The sequence below is a fragment of the Syngnathoides biaculeatus genome, chromosome 4 (assembly GCF_019802595.1).
Source record: "Syngnathoides biaculeatus isolate LvHL_M chromosome 4, ASM1980259v1, whole genome shotgun sequence".
Classification (NCBI taxonomy): domain Eukaryota; kingdom Metazoa; phylum Chordata; class Actinopteri; order Syngnathiformes; family Syngnathidae; genus Syngnathoides; species Syngnathoides biaculeatus.
This window is the reverse complement of record NC_084643.1, coordinates 10,631,171-10,648,937: the sequence shown is the minus strand read 5'-3', so window position 1 is coordinate 10,648,937 and position 17,767 is coordinate 10,631,171. Positions and strand designations below refer to the sequence as shown.

The 17,767-nt window shown below is 47.5% G+C and overlaps 1 protein-coding gene and 1 pseudogene across 6 annotated transcripts in view; one reads left to right on the top strand and one right to left on the bottom strand.

Annotated features, from left to right (window-relative positions):
• Window positions 1-16,781, top strand: part of sh2b3 (SH2B adaptor protein 3) — a 56,903-nt gene extending 40,122 nt beyond the window's left edge. For all 6 annotated transcript variants that reach the window (XM_061816127.1, XM_061816125.1, XM_061816126.1 and 3 more), the window contains 6 exons: window positions 5,906-6,007; window positions 6,075-6,163; window positions 7,945-8,096; window positions 8,830-9,044; window positions 9,120-9,297; window positions 11,175-16,781. In XM_061816127.1, coding sequence (XP_061672111.1) covers window positions 5,906-6,007; window positions 6,075-6,163; window positions 7,945-8,096; window positions 8,830-9,044; window positions 9,120-9,297; window positions 11,175-11,524 — 1,086 coding nt within the window. In that variant the 3' untranslated portion in view covers window positions 11,525-16,781. The remainder of the gene's footprint in view (window positions 1-5,905; window positions 6,008-6,074; window positions 6,164-7,944; window positions 8,097-8,829; window positions 9,045-9,119; window positions 9,298-11,174) is intronic.
• Window positions 1,380-1,499, bottom strand: LOC133500126 (5S ribosomal RNA; annotated as a pseudogene).
• Window positions 16,782-17,767: the final 986 nt, after the last annotated feature.

Below are 17,767 nucleotides of genomic sequence, written 5' to 3'. Positions count from 1 at the left end.
AGTTAAAAATTCTGCAGCCACAGCTGTTGAACATTTGTCCACGTTGACTAATGTGACTTATTTTGTTGACGTCAATGCAGTAAATTGTAAAGAATTTTGCTTTAGTTCCACATTTTAGACGTGAGCTCCGTAAAAGGGCACATTTCAGTTTGCTAAGCAAATTTTTTGTTGCGTAAAATCGTGTTAGGACTGTTTTGTTACCACATTTTTGTGCCATATGTAGATATTTTTTTTTCCAAAGCGCTAACCACCAACGAACCTTATTTGTATTGATTGATTACTTGATGAATTTGTACACGGCATTTGTTTGCTTGTTTGTTTGTTTGTAAAATGCGGTCTCACTCGCACAAGCGTCGGGAAATTCACTCGAGGGCTGCGCGGAACAAACCGACCGAGCGAGGCGCCCGTGGGTTCAGTCATTTGAGACGCGAATGAAAAAAGCGCCACGGGGGGTCCACTGCACACGCCGGCTGTGTTCCGATATCGCCGTTTGTGTTAGGCCGGGTAATGCTATCTGCTGAGAGTTTGCGAGCGTTTGTTCTCCGCCACCTCTGGCAGCGTGGCGCCCTGACCCCCCCCCCCCCCCCCCCCCCATTCCACTTCCACTTCCACTTCAGCTCTCCGGCGAGCTAATTAACATAATGACTGTGTGCTTTATAAAGAGATGAGCGCCGGCCTCGCCCCCTCGGTGGAATTGATTCACCAGTCGGGTCTGTTGTTATGTGTTGCTCAAGCGCGCAGACATCTGCCGCCTTTCTCATCTCCTCCTCCTCCTCCTCCTCCTTCTTCTTCTTCTTTTTCGCCGTCACGCCACATATGCTTCCTCAAAGTCGTCACCAACTCATTCACGTTCTCACAATAAATTCCTCTCGGTGAGTCAGAACTCGTTCGCCGTTGGACCCACGACAGCTTCGCGTGAAGACGCGTGCTTTTGCCTTTTCAATTCCCCAAAGCGGCACGGTGGGGCAGCTGGAAAGGGTTGGCCTCGCAGTTCCGAGGTCCCGGGTTCGATCCTGGTGCCGTGCCTGCGCGGCAACGCCGGTTTCCTCCCACATCCGCAAAACATGCAACAATTGCCCCGTCGGTGTGATCGTCGTCGGTCTCCATGCGCCCTGCGATTGGCTGGCGACCGGTTCAGGGTGTACCCTGCCTGATGACGGCTGGGATAGGCTCCAGCACTTGTGAGGATAAGCAGTGAGTGAGATGGCCGATCATGAAAATATGCTGCTTGTCGATTTTGATGTTCGATTTACAGTGTATTGTCTTCCTCTTCTTTTCCTTTCGGCTTGTCATCTCGGATCAACGCATATTTGTTTGGCACAGTTGAACGCCGGATGCCCTTCGTGACGCAACCCCTCTGCGCTTTAGCCGGGGAGAGAAGCTTACAGCACCTGGTATTCCCAGGCGGTCTCCCATCCAAGTACTAAACGGGGCCAAAACCCGCTTAGCGTTCCAGATCTGACGAGATCGGGCCTTCTCAGGGTAGCGTGGCCGTAAGCCTTTACAGTGTATTATATAGTTTGAAAAATAAATTGTGTAATAGTCCAGGGAGTCCTCGGGTCAAGATGTTCTCCACCGAAGACATTTCGACTTTGCAACGCCCGTCCCCCGTCCGCCGCTTTGCTTGTCCGTGAGTATCTTTGCATTTTTCGCCCTCCTTTTTCGACGTTATGCCCCCAAAGAAGAAAACCGTGTCTTTTAGCAATGCTTCTGCAGCCAAAAATAAAATCCATTACCATGGAAACGAAGCTCAAGATGATAAAAAGATTGCAGAAAAGAGAGACACCAGCACCACCAAGGCTTCCTTCCGTCAGTGATTCAAGACGCCGCCCGTATTTTAGCGCATGTGAAGGGTTCCGTTCCTACGTCGGATCCAATGATCGCAAAACAAGGTTCTTTGCGACATCTCGAGATGGAGACGATTGAGGACCGGGTTCCCTGGCAATAACTAAGCACAGCCTCCGCTTATTGCTACCTTATCGTACGTCATCTCGTTTATTTCAATGTACTCGTTTTTTTAGACAGAAGTATTTCGACTTTAACGGCGGAATCCGACCTGAGTCGAAATTCGAGTTAAGTCGCTAGTGTAGGAACGGATCTCAGTCGCAGACCGAGGACTTCCCGTGTCAACTTTTATATTCATCGCCTCGCAGAAAAGCATGAAAATTAGAAATCACAATTTAGATTGAAATCCATCTTGAGATGAAGGGACACTTTTCGACGAGGGGCCCACATACAGTAAAATGTAAGCCGAAAGTCTTTATTTTAGAATCGGCGATTCGATTGTGACTCGCTAGTCATTCCTTGCTGTCAACGGTGGGTTCAAACTCTCGTAGTACGTGTCCATCTCTTTTGAATTTCATTATATTGCGCAAATGATCAGTTCTGTGGCGGCTTAGCCATATTTTTAATGATCAAGGTCTCATACCTAAGCTTGCACCCCAAATAGATGCCTGGTTCTCTCTGCGGTTGAGTAAATAAACAGCTGTGGCCACTCTGAGAAAATTGTTGCTTTAGCTGAACAGAATGTCGCTTCCTCCCCTCATACAAGTTCCACAAAAGCAACTCAACGAGACGTGTGAGTGAAATTGAATCGTTTTCCCCGTGTCAACCACGATATTTAACCTCTTAAATACCAGCGTCATAGACTTAAATGAAGCCCCGGGACAAAAGGATAAAAAGATGAGTTTGGCGCAAGTTCACTTTTGGTCACTTCCTCATTGTCACATCCGACAAAATGACTCATTTCCCTCCCAGGACTTTTGTTGACGATATCAGACGCTGCGGTCGAGACAGCCGACGCGACGGTGCGACCGACGGCGTCCATTCACAAAAACTGGACATCTTAGTAAATCAATCACTCAATCAATCATTTGGCTGTGCTTCTGTTGCGTGCGTGTGGAGGATTAGCATAGACGAGCTCACACAATGTCGCGTGGACTCAGACTCATCCGGCGCACAAAAGCTCTGGAATCCGTCGTCCCTCCGCTCTCCATCTCTCCCCGGTTCTCTCCACCGCCGTGTCTATCGCCGTCTCGTCTGTTTCCTTTTGACGCTTTTGTTCTCTCACGCCAAGCCCCCCCTTCTGCATTTCTTTGCCGCACTCCCCGGCGCACAGCACGCCGTCCCCGCGAGCTTCCGTGATGATTCTGCAGAGGCCTGCGAGCCTCGTCTGTGCTCCGCGTTTGGACGGGAGGAAGTTGGAGCAAGAGGCGTGAGGAGCCGCGATTGCGACACTATTTTGGAGTTACACAAGTCAAATTAACTCGGAAGAAGTCAGGAACTGAAAACAGACACGACGGAGGGATGAACGGATCCGCGCCGCGTTCTCTTTTGACAGAAAAGCTTTTTTTTTTTTTTTTTTTACCTTAAAGTCTTTTAACCGTGCTATCGAAAAATAATACGCAGAAGAATACTTCCGAGAACCCGATTATGGTAGCCTGTGTTTAACAGTTACATAACTTGTCCAATTTTTTTTTTTTTTTAGTCTCCCTCATGTTGGGTAACAGTTTGAAAAAAGTTCTTTCCATTCACAAAAATTTACAAGACAAATTTCCTGTTTGACCAAAATACATATTTGTTGTAACATTAGTAATGCGGAAACGAGTATAAGGAAAGCTTTAGCGGATTTAAAATGTTCCTCTCGATTGTTTGTAAGCTGTCTCATTTTGTTTGATGGGTTCATTGCGGCCTGGTTTTTTTTTTTTTTTTTTTTTTCCAGTTTTTCCACAGTTCCTATTATGATTTCTGTGTCGAAAAACAGATCAGAACATGTTTGCCAATCAAGTAAGGAAACCTTTGATTGGTTCTGTAAATGCTGAAAATGTCATTTGAAAGTCGTTGAAGCACCGAAAAACCACCCAATGAAGGCGCAATGATTCAATTGGAGGTGAAGGCACACCAAGATGGATCAAAGAAAGCCCAAAATATGAATTGACATTTTTTTTTTCAAATGTCAGCGCCGCAGTTGAGTCGCCGGGCCCACGCATCCGATCGAGTGCCAACTTAGCCGCGGGCATAAACACGCACACGGATGGATGAGTCGGTCAGCCGGGCAGGCTGGAGGCCCCCCCGGAGTGAAAGATGGCAGCTGACGATAACGCGTGCCATTCAGACGCTCATGAGAGGTTCAAGTGTGTCATTTGTATGTTTGCTGTCGTGCGTCCGAGCGCACGGCGAGAACGACGGGTGTGGGAGGCCATGATGGTGATGATGGTGATGATGATGATGATGATCAACAGTCATCCGCCCGCTGACGTCTTTCATCACAATCACCATCGTGGAGCAGAGCAAGTAAATTCTCTTGGACTAGATGGCATAAGCTACATAATTATCCATCCATCCATCCATCCATCCATTTTCTTAACCGCTTATCCTCACAAGGGTCGCGGGGAGTGCTGGAGTCTATCCCAGCTGTCGTCGGGCAGGAAGCGACGCACACCCTGAACTGGTCGCCAGCCAATCGCAGGGCACATCGAGACCAACAGGCGCACTCGCAGTCACACCGACGGGGCAATTTAGAGTGTCCAATTAATGGTGCATGTTTTTGGGATGTGGAACCGGAGTGCCCACCCGGAGAAAAGCCACGCAGGCACGGGGAGAACATGCGAACTCCACACAGACGTGACAGACGGGATTGAACCCGGGACCTCAGAACTGTGAGGCCAACGCTTTCCAGCTGCCCCACCATGCCGCCGATACATAATTAGCCTGTGAAAATTATTTATTTACAATAATTTCCGGCCTACAGAGCACACCTGATTATAAGCCTCACCCAGTACATTTGTAAAGGAAATATTTGGTACATACGTAAGCCGCACCTGTGGAAAAGCCGCAAGTGCCCACATTGAAACACGAGATATTTACAAAGATTGTACACAGAAAGAGTTTTCAAAGTTTTAACACTTTATGTCAGCTTAACGTAGCAACAACACGGTAGCACGAACAGGGCTGGTAAGTTTTTCTTAAAAAAAAAAAAAAACTGTAGTAACACGGTAGGACAGAGATTGTTAAAAAAAAAAAACATACCTAAATCACTGAGACGCGGCAGTAACACGGTAGAAACATGGTAGCGTGGCGCTAATGCTAGCATGGTGCTAGCGCGGCGTTAACAGGGGCGGTTGAAAAAAAAAAACATACCGGTAAAAATCACTTTATATGCAGCAGCAACACGCTAATGCAGCCCTAACAAGGCCATCAAAAAAACCCACAACATACCGGTAAAAGTCACTTCCTCGGCACATATATTCCATCGGTCTCATTCTTACCTTTTCCGCTCGAGTGACTCCTTGCGGCCATTAGAAAAAATGCACAAATTAGCCGCATCACCGCAAAAGCCGCAGGGTTGAAAGCGTTTATAGGCCGGAAATTACGGCGACGTGTAGTGACAAGCAGAGCAAGTCAATTGTCTTGTTCTCGACTGCAGAAGGTACAAACTTCACCTTTTTTGCTTCCTTTTTGAGATTTTCTCCCGTGTAAAATGATGTGCTTTGTCTCGAAAAGGTTGGCAAATGCTGAGTTTAACCCGTCATGAGAACGTTGACTTTGTAGCCCCCCCCCCGGCCACCGAAAAAAACAAAAAAAAAAAAACATTCCCTTATTTGAGACCACCGATTTGCCATTGCGCGCCACCAGGGCAACATGACTGGAGGGCTCTTATCTTGCTTCACGCGGATAAAAACGCAAATTGCACGTCTGCACATACTGAACACAATCAGTGCCATGTGGTTCCCATTACATTTTTTTTTTTTTTTTCTTGCGTTTACTGGGCGAGCTGCGCCACGACTTCTCGATCACGTTGAGACTTTCGCGGTGACGGGAATGCGGGACGGGCACGCGGGCGACCGTCCCCGTCGAGCTGTTCGCTGCCATATTTTTTTGACGCCGCTGTCCGCGTGTCTCCCAGGCCTCCGGTCCCAAACTGACCACCCGCTGCTCGGATATCCAAGAAGTCCGTCGCTGCAACCGGCTGGAGATGCCCGACAACTTAAACACGTTTGTTTTAAAGGTGGGTGCCCGTTTATATTACGTGCGTGAATAGCCTTAAAAGATAAAATCCTCTTTGTCCCCGAAAGGTTCATCAAGGCAGTTTGATATTTGAAACGGACAACGACCAGCAGGTCAGCTCCTGGACCACGGAGATCAAAGAATGCACCAGCAACAGGTGGGAAGCGCCACGCCGCCGACGTTTGCTACAAAAGGCCCGGCTGAGCCGTTTTCTCGCAAACTGGAATCGTACATGAAGTGGACGGCCGTGCGTCAGATTGCAAGAGGAAGTGCGGGGGAGGTCTGAGCGCTCGGGAGAATCATATTTGCAGATGTCCGGTAGACGCGCACACGCACGCGAGAGGTCAGAGGTCATCCTTGTATCGTGGGTAAAAATCACACGACGCCCCGAGGAGAGACACGAAATAGTTACCAAGCACAACCAAACTTGTTGGAATCTCTTTTTGGAAAACATTTATAGTAATTATCGTTTGTAATGACGTGGCTTTGGGTTTTCTTCTGTTGTTGTCACGAACCAACCTGCGGGGGGGGGGGCTAACCCAAATGCAGGACTCCAAGACGAGGACATGATGTTAGATACCAAAAAGCAGTCCCAAAACAAGGCAGAGGCGCAAAAGCCTACGAAGCAAACTAACAATTTTAACGGGACGGGATAAACCAAAGGCCACAGAATCGCTGTGACGGGGATAGCGCAGCACTACACTTGACTCTCAGTGGTGGAGAATCCAACTGGCAGTGAACGCAGCACAATGACCGAAGGCAATGAACTGGCAACGCCAGCGGCAATACTCCAAACTTCAAGGAAAATTGCGGTGGTTTGGAGTAACCAACAGGTCATGTAATATGTACTCTATCTTGACAATGTGATGTTGAATCCGCTCTCATTTAATCGTGTTTAGAGAAGATTTTTATCGGCAGTTTTCAGATGCGCGCATTTGCGCAAGTCACATGACCGCCGTGCGCAGATGTGAGGCGTCACGTGCCGCAACCAACGATGTATCCTCATCTGATGAAGAAAGAGCAGCGTCGGTTGATCGGGAAGACGGAGGAATGCATCCATACAGATTTCGAGCGAGATCCATTTCTTCATCAGATGAGGATAAATCCGAGAAATGGGCGCCGGCCGTCAACGCTGTCGCGTGTAATCGAGCGTTTGGAACGGCACGTGAGACGTCACGTCCCCGCACGTCGGTCATGTGACTCGCCAAAATGGCCGCGCCCCTGAAAATTCATAATTGCCGATAAAAATCTTCTCAAGCCCATTAAATGAGAGAGGATTTAACATCATATTATAAATATAGAAGTACATATTCCATGATCCTTTGGATACATTGTTACTCCAAACCACCGGAATTTTCCTTTGGCCTAATTAGAGTCCACATGGAGAACAGCTGTGGCGGGTGACAGGTGTCAGAGGTCAGAGGTGACGCCGGGCCACGCACCCCCCCCCCCCCCCCGGCCGTGGTCCAGCCTTGCTCATGAGTTTTTTTTTTGTTTGTTTTGTTTTTAACTACCAAACGTGCTGCAAGTCAAGCATTTGACAATGACGAGATGACAAAAGTTTGATTTTTGTTTGTTATTACTTCCTTTTGCGATTGCTTTTTTTTATGCCAGTATAAACGTGCATGAATTTCTGCAGATATAATAGAAGTGAATCATTTTTCCTTACCAGACTCTTTGTGTGTATTCCGTGGCTCCTTTCTTGTGGCACTGCAACGGAGACTGTGGAGCATTTTTTCTCTTTTTCTTTTTTATGGATTTTGCTTGACGGAGCAGCAAAATGGCGTCTGAAGAACTAACTCCGTGTCAAGTGTGTGTGTGAGGGTGTGAAGTGGGCTGTTTTCAAATGCACACACCCGCTTAAAACGTACACAATTGAGACGCTTTGCTTCCAAAATGAAATGAAACGCGGTCGCGTGTGTGTTTGTGTGTATTCAGGTTGGGCAGCGTGGATCTGGAGCCCCTCCCTTCCCCGGTCGACAGCAGCGTGACGACCAATCGCAGGGCGAGCTCCGAGCCGGGAAGTCAAAGCGATTGGCGGCCCGGTTCCTCCCACCTGCCTCCCCAGACGCGCCCCGTCACAATTAGCTGTAAGCGATATTTCCTTTCATCCACGTTTGTCACTTGTATACCGAAATTTACGGCCTACGCTTCCAACCCTGCGGTTTATGCGGCGATGCGGCTAATTTGTGCAGTTTTTCGGGGCACTCGAGCGGAAAAAGTTAGAGTGAGACCGGTGGAATATACGTGCCGAGGAAGTGACTTTTACCGGTCCGGCCCTGTTAGCGCTGCGCTAGCGTGTTATTGCCGTGTCTCAATGATTTTTTTTACCCATGTGTATTTTTTTTTTACCCGGAACCTGTTAGCACGGGGCTAGCATTAGCATTAGCGCGGGCGGCGACAATAGCAGCTAGCATACTTGTGCACAATTGTTCCAAAAAAAAGTCTCATAAAACGCTTATTGCCCTATGACTGTTATGTCGGACGACCATAGACAAATTCTTTGTATTTTTCTGACATATTTGGTGAATATGATCAGAATCAGCTTGATTGGCCAAGTGTGTAAAAACACACGAGGAATTTTTCTCCGGCAGTCGGCGCTGCCCTGCTACGACGTACAAAGGACAACAAAGCGACAAGAACAAAGAACAAGAGATTATTTGTATTTCTAGGAACTCTCCGGGGTCGGAATCTGAACCTCAGAACCGTTCGTCCGTCGTGCCTCCACTTCCGATTTTTCTCCGGGAAACTGATTTTGAAATGTCCCCCCTTGTGATCATATTTATTTACCGCGTCGATCTTTGTTGCGTTCTTCCTCTTCAGGCCCAGTCACCCTGGCTCTGCCCGAGCCAATCGTCCACAAGACGGATCACTTTCTGTTCTCGTACCCGTGGTTCCACGGGCACATCTCCCGGGTCAAGGCGGCCCACCTGGTCCAGAGCTCGGGCGTGGAGGGCCACGGCGTCTTTCTGGTGCGTCAGAGCGAAACGCGGCGAGGAGACTACGTCCTCACCTTCAACTACCAAGGGAAAGCCAAGGTGCGGCGTTGTTTCGGCAGCGGGGTTATTCCGACGACCCGTCGTCTGACTTCCTGTTTGTGTTTGCGTGGGCAGCACCTGCGCCTCTCGCTGACCGAGTGGGGGCAGTGCAGGGTGCAGCATCTGCGCTTCCCCTCCGTCACGGAAATGCTCAGCCACTTCCGCCTCTTCCCCATCCCGCTGGAGTGCGGAGCCGCCGGCGCCGTCACGCTCTCCAGCTTCGTGGTGGCCGGCTCCAGCCCCCCGTCGCAGGGTGAGGACCGCCCCCCCCCCTTTTTTTTTTTTTTTTTTTCCTTCTTTTTCCATACAGTGGTGCCTTAACTTTCTCATTTAATTGTGATTCCAAGTTTGGCTTCTCAAGATCATAAAAACATCCATCCTTATCCTCACGAGGGTCGTGGGAGTGCTGGAGCCAATCCCAACTATTATTGGGTTGGAGGCAGGGTACACCCTGAACTGGTTGCCGGCCAATCGCAGGGCACATTGAGACAAACAGCCGCACTCACAATCACACCGAGGGGCAATTTAAAGGGTCCAATCAATGTTGCATGTTTTTGGGATGTGGGAGGAAACCGGAGTGCCCGAAGAGAAACCACGCAGACCGGTGGAATATATGTGCCGAGGAAGTGACTTTTACCGGTCCGGCCCTGTTAGCGCTGCGCTAGCGTGTTATTGCCGTGTCTCAATGACTTTTTTACCCATATGTATTTTTTTTTACCCGGAACCTGTTAGCACGGGGCTAGCATTAGCATTAGCGCGGGCAGCGACAATAGCAGCTAGCATACTTGTGCACAATTGTTCAAAAAAAAAGTCTCATAAAAACCTTATTGCCCTGTGACTGTTATGTCGGACGACCATAGGAGTGCCCCCCGCCCCCGGAGAAAAGGAAAATATCCAAACTCCGCGGAGGTGGGGCCGGGATTTAAACCCCGGTACTCAGAAGTGTGAAGCCAAAGCTTTACACCATGCTGTATCAATACATCCATCCAGCCATCCATTTTCTTAACCGCTTATCCTCGAAAGGGTCGCGGGAGTGCCGGAGCCCATCCCCGAGCTGTCAACGGGGTACACCCTGAACTGGTCGCCGGCCAATCGCAGCGCACAGAGAGACAGACGACAGTCGTACTCACAATCACAATAATTGTTGCATGTTTTGGGGATGTGGGAGGAAACCGAAGTGCCCACCCGGAGAAAAGCCACACAGGCACAGGGAGAACATGCAAACGGCACACAGGCAGGGCCGGGATTTGAACCGCGAGGCAAACGCTCTAACCAGTTGTTCCACCGTGCTACCTCCTAAAAATATAATCAAAGAAAAAATGATTACCGTGGCTTGTGCATGACATTTTCCTGCGTTTTCAAAGCACCCTGAAAGCACCAACGACATCTGATCCATTTTAAGCTGTTTTAATGTCACCCAAGTTGCAGTTTACAATTTATTAAACGGGAAACAAAAAAAAATTACACACGTGTACGCCTTAATACATTCATACATAGTTCATTTGAGGAACAGGTTCGTCTTTCAAATTAGGTTTTTAAAACGGTGTTAAGTTTTCAAAATAAGGTTTCAAAACAGGGTCAGGGTTTTTCAAGTCGGCTTTCAAACGGCATCAGAAAGTCTTCAAAAAAATGTTTCAAAGCAGGGTTGGGGGTTCAAAATTGGGGTTTAATCACAGTTGGGTTTCAAAGCAGCATTTTGGGTTACAAAGTAGGCTTTTAAAACATGGTTTGTGTTTCAAATTAGGGTTTCAAAACAGCGTTAGGTTTTTTTTTTTGTTTTTTTTTCCACATTGGGCATTAAAAACAATTTGAGTTTCGAGTTTCAGAGAATGCAGCCATCGTGAGCCACATGCAGGGAAAAAAAAAAAACTCCAAAGTCTTCTCGTCATCTGGGTTTGCTCTTTATTTGCGTGGCCTACATTCCCGAGGAATAATCTGGAAATTATTTGGAATATAAGGAATCCGACTGATACACGGCAGTGAAGTCAAATGTCAGTAATTATTACAATTTTCAAGCGAGAGGTCCGGAAATGAGGGCCTTGACAAAGTATGGATGGAAAACATTTTGGGCTCATCTCGAAATGTGTTGACTCCATGTTGGCTCCATGTGCTTTTCCTCCCCCTCGCCAGGTCAGCTCTCTGGCGCCCTCTTGGTGCCGTTTTCCCTTCACCGCCGGAACTCTGAGCCCAACTTGGCCCACTGCGGCTGCGGCCAGCCGGCCTCCTCTTCCTCCTCGTCCTCTTCCTCGTCGTCGTCCTGCGCCGCCGCGGGCGCCGCCGGCCCGCAGGCGCCGCAGCCCGCCGTCGCCGCCGCCGCCGTCTCCGCTCCCCTTCGCCGCAGCGAGTCGGCGGGCCGGCGGCCGCTGCTCCGCCACGGTGGCCCGCACCCGCCCGTCATCCCCCGGCGGGACTCGGACTACGAGCTGGAGCCCGAGCGCGGACGCAAGCGGGCCATCGACAACCAGTACATGATGCTCTGACCTCTCGCCCGCCCTACGAAAGGCGCAGACCCGAGAACACCCCCCCACCCCCTTAGCCCCCCCGAAGCCTCCACGCAGGTGTCCGCAGTGAATGTATTTTTGTCTTTTGGGGTCGGGGGGGGGGGGGAGCCGAGCGAGCAAAAACTATTTTGATAAAACTTTGAAAGGTTGGCTTTGTTTAGCACCAGTCACGGATGAATTGACCACTTTTTATTTATGTGGGCCGCCGCCGCCGCTTTTCGTTATTTTGCTGACGCTAGGTCACTTTTTTTCAAGCCCACCTCCCCAAAAAAAAAAGACATTCTTGGGACGGTGTTCCCCGTGCGGGTGGGGACAACGCTCACGTTGGTATATAAACACAAACAAAAAAAAGCACTCCTCTTTCCATTTTTCGTCACTTTTGGAGACTTCAAATTCTCCGTCATCGTTGTACGTTACGACGCCCTCGTGATTAGCGCGCCTGCCGAAGTTCCAGGTTCAAATAACGGCCCGCGTGGACTTTGTGTTCTCGGCTTCCTCGCATATTCCAAAAAACATGCGGGTTTTGTTCACTGAAGACTCGAAATTGTCCATAGGTCCGAATCTGAGTGCAAATGCTCATTTGTTTATAGACGCCCTGCGATTGGCTGGCGACCAATCCGAGGTGTGCCCCGCCCGCCACTTGCCAACAGTCAGCCGGGATAGCACGAGAACGATAAAAGAACGGATGCCTTTTTGCTGAGGTTTTGAGACAAAGTGTGTTTTGTCCAAAGACGGAAAACAAAATGAAACCAAGAGAAAATGAGCCCTAAAATACAAAGTACAGACAACAACAACAAAATAGAGAGTCATGAAGCGCTGCCCTTTTTTTACACTGAGACCCTGCAACAGCATAGCCGCCATTTTTCCAGCCTTTAACACCGCCTCTGTTGTGGCGCCGCCCTCTTTCACTCGGAGACACGGAAAAAAAAAAAAATCGCCCCATCAGAGTCGTGACAGAAGATCTGCCAGTCGGCCTTTTAAACGGAACCCGGCTAAATTTTCCGTTTCTGTTTTTTTCCACATCTTCTGCTGTGGCTTTCGTCTCTTTTTATCCAGAGACTCAGCGTATCAATGCTGTAAAGGAGCCACCATTTTACACGGAGCCCATCTGAGGCGAAATTTTTTTGCATCGTTTTGCTCTTTGACATAGCAGAGCAAAATTCACACCAAATTCCCGTGACAGAAGATCCAAAATGGATTCATCTTTGCCTTTTACACGCAACCCTGCATACCCGTAACCTGTGTTGCGGGCCTGATTCTGCCTGTTGTGGCATTAGAGAGATTTCAAGCCAAAACCCAGCTAATTTGGGTTATTTTCAAACGCGTGCGGTTTTCAACAGCAGCACAAGTATCTGCAATCAGATGATGGGCGGTGTAAGGTTGGCAAAATTGTTGTCGGACGGCGACAATTGCTCTCAACAGAAAATGGCGGCTTGCGAAAAACCCTTTCACCCTTTTTGCAAAATAGCGACGTGAGAAGCTCTGTCATTTGACACAAAAGCCGACCAAGATGGGATATTTTTACTTTAGTGCGAACTTTCACACGGTGACACAACACCAGCTAGTTAGATGATGTCAGCTCTGGCTTATGGTGTAACGTAAAATAGTTGTCAGACAGCGATAACTGCTTTCAACACATCCCTGTCCCCGGTATACATTTACAGTGGGTGGAGAAAGTGTACACACCCCTGTAAAAATGACAAAATAACCCAAATTTTAACCATTTTGCATATTTAACATTACTTTTACAACTCAATTGGAGAAGTGAATCCCAGAGGGGAAATATGTTTGCACAGGTCTGCACACCCTCTTATAATAGGGGATGTGGGTGTATTGGAACGACAAGGTCAACGGCTTTGTTTTTGTTGTATTGCTGAAGTCGTTTGGGTTTCAGATCAAAAGATGAATATGAGACAAAAGTTCAGAGTTCCATCCTTCTTTTCACGGCATTTACGTGTAGATGTGTAAACAACTCAGGTCAGGGTATCTTCCGTTTGAAGCCGCCCACTTTTCAAGTGAGCACAAGTACTGGAACAGACATTATGAAATTAATGTAACATTTCATATGTGGTGGTAGGGTAACCCTCATTTGCAATAATTGCATCATGCCTGCCACTTCCCCAGACTTTGTTTCTGGAGGTTTCTCCTCTTCAGGAGGCAAATTGCATGCTCTATTGGGTTCAGGTCCGGGGGTGGACTTGGCCAGTCTCAGACCTTCCAGCTTCCTTCACCCTCGATGAAGTCTTTTGTTGCGTTGCTTTGTTCATTGTCTTGTTTCACGATGAAGCTATTTTTTCCCCATTATTTTTCTGTAGATTGCCGGACGAAATGGTTTTGTAGACTCGAGAATTGATTCCCGAGTTCCGTCATCGCGAAAGTTGAGCGAGCCCATTCCGGAAGGAGCCGTGCAAGCCCGTGCCGCGTGGCATTGCGCCTCCACCGTGCGTCGCGGACGAGCTTGTGCGTTTTGGATCATAAGCCGTTGTTTTGCCCCCGCCTGATGTTTGTCCGACGCCGCAGCTGGATCCTCTCAACGTGCTTTGTTTTTCTCCGGTCTTCGTGTTTGCTGAGCAGCACGTAAAGCCAAAAAACAAGCCCTCATCTAATCTAAATGTTTACGGTATCTACGAGGCAACACCTGCGCAACTCACGTGCCCCAATACTTTTACTCACTTGAAAAGTCGGCGGCTGCTCCGTCCCGAGTTGTCCAACGCATCGAGCTGTAAATGCGATGAAATAAAAGCTGGAATTCAGCGTTTTTGTCTCATGCTCGTCTTGTGGCGTGAAACCCAAACGCCAAAAACAAAGGAATTGGCGTTGCGGTTTCAATACTTTTGGAGGGGACTGCATGGAACCATTTGAGCAGGCGCGTGTCGACTTTTTGAATCCACTGTCGGTTGTTGCAGCTCGAATAACTACCTCGCCCGTTCCGTGTCATTTCCGACCCTGGAAATAATGTTGGAAAACGGCCGCTAGCAAGCCCCGCTAATAGACTGTTTTCGACCACGTTGGCTACATCCGGGGTATGCGGCCATGTTGGATGGGTTCACTCTATCGCCTTTGCGTACAGACCGGAGTTACACAAATGTTCGTACGACCGTTAAAAGTGACGCGTGATGGCTAAAAAGACTTTGGGAAGTTATCGGGGCTCATTTGATGATGTTTCGAGAAACCGTTACGGCAAGAAGTGCGCTTTGATCGACCCACGTGCCTTGGAAAAACACAAATGGAGCACACGAATGACGTGGTCCGCTATCTCCTCTTCTCGACAAGCGCTTAAACCGTGGATTAACTAAAGAATTACAAAGGTCTGGAGTCCTACTACCAATTCATCAATGGCTGGGCATCTTCGTCACGCGGCCGTATCCGTTGTAAGCGCACTGCTAAGGTTAGGGTAGCGCACAATGCAATTGAAATATGTACCGCGTGATTACAGTCAGCGTTGTGCTAAATTATGTTGATTATACCAATGAAAGACAAGACAAGATTATTCCTTTCATTTTCATTACCGAGAGGGAGAGGGAGATTCGACTGGGACGAGCCCACACTTCTTCCTCCAATTCCACGGCTACATTTTGAACTCAACTCATGAAAAACAGCTAGCGGTGCCCTAACTCGTTTTTGCAAACTTATTATAATGAAACAGAAAATACCGATTTTGAAGAATTGCATTCACACACGAGTAGTGCTCGGCCGCCAGATCGGCTCTGCTGACGCGACACAGCCACAGTTGTCGCTGTTTGGTTGCTAACTGCTCCGTTTTCTCGCGCCGGTTCTCCATCACAGCCGGCGGTGGAAACAAAGACGCTTTACAAGGACCACTTTCGTTTGAGGAACCCATAACTTAGCAGTGCACCCCCATTTTTACGCCATTTTGCAATAATTCCTGCTTAGTTACGGTTTGTTTACGCAAATCCACCAAACCAAAACGGCGCCCGCGTTCTCAACCGGAAGGTGCGTGACGTCTGTCGAAAACAGTCCATTATGCTAAATAATCATCTTCATTTTCGCCATGTCGACAAATGTACTCTGGAATGATGGATTCATGAAGGTGTTTTGTCCATTTTTATGGAATAGGCTCATATTTGGGTGCATATTTTAAACGATCGCACCAAGCAAAAAATGGACGTCACAGCTTCGCTATGTCTTTTGCGCCATCTGGTGGAAGAGCATCGAACTGTTGTGCCGGTCACTATACGTTGCTTGCATAGAGAGAGATGAACAAATGAAAACTCTTACTCAGTAACGTTGCTATTATGAAATACTTTCCATTTTTGTGAGCCGACGTGCCTCGCGGTACATTCGAGTACCGTAAGAATTTGGAACACTGCCTTAAACTCGATGACGTTTTTTTTTCCCCCCCAAAATATACACATCTGTCCAGCTCTTTAAATTTTTTTGAAACGCATACGGGTAGCATTAATTGTTTGTTGTGCAGCAACAAATTCACCCAATATTCATCCACCACGCTTTAATTTTGGTAGCAATGGGATGTCTTAACACTAACACACGTCCGATTGTTGTTTGTTTTTTTTTTTCCTAATTTTTAATTTTGGGCACTTCAACAAAATGGACACGTGTGATGTTCTTGCAACTGTAACGTTGACCCATCACCGGTCCTTTCTTTGCTTTAAAAACAAGAAGAAAGTGTGCCGTGCAATATCATTGTAGCGCTTCACATAGCTGGAATTTGATTCCATATAGCCGCAATGTTTTAACGTTATTGGGTTTTTTTTTATTTTTTTTTTTTTTGAACGAGCGGTGGGGAACCTTTATGAGTTTTTCTACTTTGCAGTCCTCCGAGGGTCGCGTTGAATTCGTGAACAAACGGGATGCAACGATTGTGTGACGCGTTGGTCGGTTCCGGTTCCTCTGAGGTTTTACGTTTTAGAAATGCTCCCCGTCGGGTTCCCCGCGGCTTCTCATCAGTTGGTTTTGCCACTCAATATTTTGTTTGAAGTTTTTTTTTGTTATGGCCGTGATGATGATTTGATGTCAGTGTAACTTTCGAGTTGGTTGAAAAATGTCCCGTTAATGAATTGAACGTGTTCTCAATACTGTTTGTGTTTACCTCAGCACTGTAAAGCGCCCTCTCCCCTCCCGTCCCCTCCCATCCCCTCCCTGACACCCTCCCAGACCACCACAGAGCTTTTGAATGATGCCTTTGTCTTCACGATTCCTTTTCATTCAGTTGTAAGCTTTCTAAATTATATATATCAACTGTACATTTTTTTTTTTTTTTAAATAAATCTAACCAGATTAAAGCCCCTCCAGGGTAACTGCAGCATTTCAGTATTTTGTACTTGAAGAAAACACAATAAAAAAAAATGGCTAGACATCTTTTTTTTTGTGGGGGTCGTGGGGATTTCTGCAAATAAAATTTTGCTAGGTTTTCCTTTTCCCTCATAAAATGTTCCAAAAAGTCACTTGTAATATTTTATGGAAAAAAAATGTATAATTTGACAACAAAAAAATTGCAAAGTTTCATGAGGGGAAAAAGTCAATACAAGAACAAAGTGACAATTTGGAAAATTGGTAATGATTTTAGTCATTTTATGTAGTGGGGGGTGGGAGTCCTGATCATATTTGTCTTCTGCGAAAGTGTACATTACATCAATGGTGTACCAACACAATCCAAACAAAGTTGGGACATTGTGTTAATAAAACAAATACAATACAATGATTAACAAATCACGTTCAACTTATATTCAATTGAATCCACAACAAGGTATTTAATGTTCAAACTGATAAAACTTAGTTTTTTGCTGACAGGCGACCAGTTCGCAGCGTAGTGCGCCTTTCGCCCCAAGTCAGCTGGGAAGACTCCGTCCGGTACTCCCAAATGGATGGATAGAACAGAATCATTAACTGCAAAAAAGAAAGAAGTTGAAGGAATGCTCAGTTCGGGACATCCCAAAAGGTGAACAGGCTGATTGGGGACAGGGGTCAGGGGGTGCCAGGAACTTCCCTGAATTGGTCACAAGCAAAGATGGGGTGACGTTCACCTCTTTGTCAACGAGTATGTGAGAAAATGGTCAAACAGTTGAGTTCCTCAAAGTACAATCGCAAGGAATTTAGAGATGTCGTCATCTACGGGGCAAAATAGCATCAAAAGATTCAGAAAATCTGGAGGAATCGCTGCATGGAAGCAGCAAAGCCGAAAACCAACATTGAACGTCCGTGACCTTTGATCCCTCAGTTGGGACTACATCGTACACCGAC